The 6,000-nt window shown below is 35.4% G+C and overlaps 1 protein-coding gene across 16 annotated transcripts in view; it reads left to right on the top strand.

Moving 5' to 3' along the window:
- Positions 1-6,000, top strand: part of CNTLN (centlein) — a 177,211-nt gene that overhangs the window by 68,556 nt on the left and 102,655 nt on the right. For 12 of the 16 annotated variants that reach the window (XR_014939174.1, XR_014939173.1, XR_014939175.1 and 9 more), the window contains one exon: positions 4,991-5,164. The exons of the other annotated variants lie outside the window; for them this stretch is intronic. Coding sequence is in view for 9 of the 12 variants with exons in the window: in XM_085528300.1 (XP_085384426.1) it covers positions 4,991-5,164 (174 nt within the window). In the remaining 3 variants the exon portion in view is untranslated. The remainder of the gene's footprint in view (positions 1-4,990; positions 5,165-6,000) is intronic. 16 annotated transcript variants of the gene reach the window in all.

Here is a 6,000-nt window from a genome sequence, read left to right as displayed (position 1 = left end):
CACCAGACCACTTTTTCCACCCTTTTTTTCCATTTGTTTTCCCAAGTAATTGGAGAATTAATTGGATAACAGGAACTCTGTTTCTACTCATTAATAAAACGCAGTTCATACCTGGTTCGAGGACTCTTCCCTATGTGTTGACTACATAGTCTTCAAAAAATATTTTTGTTCTCTTTACTCTCTCTGTTCTTCGCTATTACAAGATCTGTTCCAAAAGTAACACCTCCTACTTTACCATATCGGCTTAAGATGTCAGAGGCGGATGTTGGTGGTATGGTATTAGAGGTTGAACCTTCTGTTCTGCTCACAAAGAAGTAAAATTGCTTCTGACAGGTTCTTGGCAATACCAGGCAAAATATTTGCAGGTAGGCCAACAGTTATTTAAAGGTGGAAGAGTTGAGCTCATCCAACTGGTGAGGGGAAATCTCTGGCTATGCTGTAGGAAGCAACCTCTCCCTTCAGTGGCTGTCCCTTATATGAGCCCAATGTGGCTTCAGCTACTCCTGGTCACTTGGGAAGTACAGGCGCAGTCAGTTTGCCTGTACTCCCTAGGCCAGCCACAGCCCTTCAATAGGTGGGTGCTCAGTCTGCAGTTCATGGTGTCATCTAACAGTTTTCTTACACTTTCCCACCAATATTGCGCTACATATTTTTGCTGTGAGACATATGTGGAACTGAATTTTTTCACATGGAAAATATTGCACCCACTGACATTCACTGACTCTTGCTGAGTGTTTTTGGAGACTCGGCAGTGGTTGTAAGCACAGTGAGGCATTGGGTAGTGTGTTTCAACACCGGCAGCAATACCAGTGGTCACCTCCAGTGGTGGAGTTCTTATGAGCATGGCATGCAGGCTCTTGTTCATCACAGGTATAAATGCATAACTATTGGTGATGACAGTGTTGAAAAATAGTGTCTTGTAGCCAAGAATTTATCAAACAGTGTTATCGTGTTCTTTGTACCTGTTTTACTTTCCACACAAATAAGTAAGATACATTACTTTCGGAATGACTTGCACATATGATCAGAGTAATTTTTTTCGTATTACTTAAATTACAGATTTTGGAGGCTGACAAATATGATGTTATGAGAATGGAGGGGTGGCAGAAACTCTTTAACCCCTTGTAGGAATTAACAGTGGTGCCTGGAATCAAGGTCCAGATAGGCTGAGTTGCTCTGCAAAAGTTCGCTTGTGGTACCCATTCTAGAAGTATGTGTAATAACAAAGAGATAGGCAGGTGCTGCAGAGGTGACTAAATTTCCAAGGAGCTGCCAAAAGATGCTGAGCTGAGCATTTCTTCTGATTCAGCTGCCCAGCTAGCTTATTTAGTAACAGAATAAGAGGAGACCTGGATTATTATTTCTCTTACATAAAGAGCTTCTGAGTTTTTTCCTGAAACTTACGTATATCTGGGAAATGGCATCTGATTCCTGGAATGTGATAGAAAAAAAAACAAAAAACAAGCGTGGTTGTTAGACAAGTGTTAGGCTGTTAGGGTGTTAGGTCTAAAATGCTGTTTTCCTAATTCATATATTCTGGCAAATATGTGCTTACTTTCTCTAGTCTGAGCAATGTATGTAAATAAACAAGCATTCACAAGTGAAACTTGATAATGAATAAGCAAGGAAATAGAAGAGAGCTTTTCAAATTACTGTTCTTTCCTCATTCATAAATCTTGGAACTCTATGTATTGTACAAAGTCATGTTTTATACAGAAGGAACTGAGATTCACATAACAGCAAAATCGTTTCACTGAAGAATTTGCTTTTGTTGATTTTTCTTTTTTCTTTTAAGCAGTGATACTCAGAACACAAATCTTTAGCAACATAAAGTTAAATGGGAATTAAAATGAAACAAAAGATCAGAGGAAGAAATGTCATCCATTTCTTCTCTCATTTAAAAAAAAAAAAACTATTAAAAAATCCCCTTAATATTTAGGTGGATGGGGTCTTGTAGGTTAGTAAATGTAGAATATTTATCAGAAGGTGAAGAAAATGTTAAATTCAACAGAAAATGCTGTCTTTAATTGCCGTCCATTGATATACAAAACCTCAATTTTACAAATGGTTCACCTTAGTTTACAGTGCATTCATAGCTATGTACAAACTGAAAAATAAAGCAGGTTTTGGTGATGTCATAGTCCCAAGCTGTGTAGCAATTTCGGTGTTAATAACAACATTCTACTGAAAATTTTGAGGGTAAAAACACAGGCATTTTGGAGGCATGAGTTAAAGCCTATGACTTCTTTAACATTATTCTTAGTTTCATAAGAACTTAGTGTATGCATGTGCACAAAGACTGTTGTAGGAATTTTACTAGAAACTGTACTTTCATGGTTTACAACTTTAAATAAGTATCACTGCATGGTAATTTCAAGAAATATCATTTGGGAGAAGAAGTGAGTAGGCAAAACCAAATCAAACTAAACCAAGAATAAAACCAGTAGAGGAACAGGGTTAAATCAGTTACAAGACTTAATTGACATATAGGAGTAAGGATTTGATAAATTCTGTGACTCTTAAATGGTATTACATATCACAAAACTGTGCATTTCATTTTTGATAGAGGAAATTAAAAAGCAGTAAAACAGTATGAAGTTAATCATTAGCTAAATTATATTTTGGTTCTTGTAGCTCAAAAGTCAGCAATATTTAATAGTTCTAGACTTAAAAAACGTCATTCTTGGCATCATGAATGAAAATGTCTGTAAGAGACTGAAACTGTCTTTCTTCTTTAGTTATTAATGTAACTGTACTGCTTGTGTTCACATAGAATTATTATCGTGGCTGATAAATAGTAAAACTAGAGTAGGTGTCTATTTCAGTTAAAAATATCAAGCATATAATAGAAACGTAAAGAAATTTCCCTTCTGGCATTGTTTTCATTCTCTAGAATGTTTCTTTTCCCCCAGCGTTTTATATATTATACTGAAATTCTGGTTACAGGAGCAAAATCCATGTTATCTTTTAAATGTTCTTTTCAGTACATGACTTCTGTGCTCATTTTTCTATTTTACTTCTATTTCCTCTGTCATGTAGTTTTCTTTTAGATATAGACTTGGCCTTTTGCAGATACAGTTGGTAGAAATGGCATTTGTGACAATTATGCAAAATATGTTAGAAATTATTTACAGATCAGTCAGCAAAGCATTGACAACCTTCCTGTGCTTGTTTGCTATATAAGTTATGAGTTATGATTTTGTTGAAATGCTTGGTAATTCTCATTTAAGGCTTATGTGTAGAAACTGAATTTGTAGTGGTTACTGTGAAATGCTTTATGTTCTGCATAGCAGTAAATCATACAGATATGCCTTTTACTCTGTTTCCATCAAATATTAATCATACAGGTAACATCTTGGTAACAGCGTGATTTTTTTTCAGTCCTTCTGTTTCTACTTTGATTGGCCTGAATTTGGAAATTGCTTGATGCTACCTTTTCTGATTTTTGTCAATATACCTTATTTTTATTATGTAGGGAATTCCTGTATTTGAGAGAGTAGGAGCATCTGATTATTGTTCGTAAAATACTTTATTCTCTAGTGAAATGAGTATTTGTCTTCAGAATATGTTCAAACAGTTGCAAGTAAGTCTGGCTGCCAGAATCTGACTACTTAGAGTAAGCATGTGCAATATAAAACTATAATGTTTTGAGAAGATTGTCTTCTGGTTCTAGCTTCGTTGTTGAAGACCACTGTTTCATAGCTGATGTCTTTGCTATTATAGTGCCATTGGCGGTGAATTTTTCCTAGCCAGTGCGATACAACGTCAGGTGTGTCAGCTCAAGGTACTTGCACTGATCTTTCAAAGTAATCTGCCCTTCTATTCCTGCAAACAAATAAGGAGGGAGCTGGCATAATACTTCCTTTCAGCAGAGGTGTTGGGGTGCTAGCCTCCAACTGCCTGATTCTGTTGACCATCTGGGAATTCTATTATCTTTTTATGGCACAGCTGTGTTAGCAAGGTGAATGTCTGTGTCCAGCCTTAAAGCACTGTGAAGGAGGTTTGAGCTAATGTATTTCCCGTTGTGATCACTGTAGACGACAACAGACAAATAACTGTTCTTTGTGCTGAGCTACCAGTGTTTTGCCTTGTGGTTGTGATGGAGCGGGTATAATCACAGGTAGTAATGAAAACTCAGCTGAGAAGAAGTAAGATATCAAGCAGTGTAGTGTAAGCACTCTTCGTCATACTTACATGAGCCCACCATTGGACATCGAAGGGGTGCTTTAAAAGATATCTGAAATCAGTGAAAATACCTGTTGATCTTAAAAGATGTTATGAAACGCTGGAGATGAATAGTGTGTGAAAGTGTTGCATTGTGCCAAGGAACTGTTAGCTAGATGGGGCAGGTCCTAGAATTTAGTGGCTTCATGAAATTATGTATCTGCCTTGAATAACACTGAGATCTAGGATTATCCTTTTAATTTTTGAGTTTGTCTACAGCACTCGTCCTGAGGATATTGGCATTATGGCTGTAGATTTACATTAAAAATGTGCATTTCCAGAGCACTTTCTAACTAAAAATGTCTTTACAGAACTAATTAAGTTCTGCTTTTGTGTTTTTGGTTTTTTTTTCTCCGTTTGGTAGTACACTGATACCCACCAAGTAGACGTTTCATCAGAAACAAGTCTAGGAGTTAAAGCATTTTGTCAAGAAATTGTAACTGCATTTGAAGTACAATACCATAGTAGAACAAGTTTCTGCAGAAGAAGTGTTTTTATAAAATCAACCATTTTTTAGACCAAATTTTGATTTAGAAAACATGGTTTTGTTGTTTTGGAATGTTTCATTAACACTAAAGAGTCTGTTTTTTCTTTGCTTGTTTTTAATTTATAATACATCTTCAAAGGCAGCATAATCTATGGGTCTTCCATGTTTCTTTGTAGTATTGGTAATATTATGTTTCTCTAGGCAGTTTTATCTAAGTGGTGTACTGTGTTTCTGATTTTATTGTTACTAATGTAATCTATCCACACTACCATTTTTTAGGAATTGCAGCAACCTTCTTTAGGAGAGCTGGAGTGCCTTATCACCATGCAAAAATCTGAAATTGAGCTTTTAAAGGAAAAATTGAAAAAAGCAAATCTTAACCTGGTAGAGCATAATTTGTACACTGCAGATACACTGAAAAGCATCAATGTAACGACTGGAAGAAAGCATGAGGTAGGATAGTTTATTGTCTAGTGTACTGGTGTATAAATAACACTGGCAATGCCAGATATTTTTGCTCAAGTGTCCAGATAATAATTGTAATATCTGTTGATGCTGCTTATAATTCTGGAGCTTGTTTGAATGGTTTTTGTGTTATCTGCCAAAGACTTGTTAGAGTAGCTGTTGGGAGTAAAAGTTTTACCTTATTAAATACTGAATAAGGGATTCTTAATTAAATGGAATATTTGGAGGCTCAAGTCTATGTAGGTTTGTTAGAATGAATATTTATCAAGCATTTTGTTGTATTTATCTGAATGACCATCTTATCCTAGAAGGAAAATGAGAGAAACGTATACAGTTATGTTTTTATAAATGAAACATTCTTTTTTTTTTTTTTCTTTTTTCCAAATTCATTTTTATAATATGACATAGCATCTTTTATATATAAAATATCACAATTATGTCAATTTGAAATTCTTTAAATTCATTCTCTGTAGTGCTGGACTGCCCCTTTGGTGATAACCTGTCATTAATTTAGGCACTAGATAACAGTAACATCTGTAAACTGTAGCTAATTAAATGGATCTGTAAATAATTCTGTGACTTAATTTGATTTATGCAGAGAGCCTATGTGGTTATGTTTGTGAGTGTGTTCGCTTCCCATCCAGTGTAAATTTTGAATTGTGATTGTGTAGAATATGAAAAATTTGAAATAGGTTTCTAGAGCATGGAAGCAAATTGGAACGTGCTTCTTTCTTGTTGAACTAGTCTGCAGGAGTAGACCATCTGCTCCCTTGGAAAACTCAAGTCTTTCTCATTATTTCATATTTTTTGCTTATACAACTGTA

This window comes from Coturnix japonica, chromosome Z (genome assembly GCF_054131305.1).
Source record: "Coturnix japonica strain WE chromosome Z, WE-NBRP24, whole genome shotgun sequence".
Lineage (NCBI taxonomy): Eukaryota > Metazoa > Chordata > Aves > Galliformes > Phasianidae > Coturnix > Coturnix japonica.
This window is presented reverse-complemented; position numbering and strand designations above follow the sequence as displayed.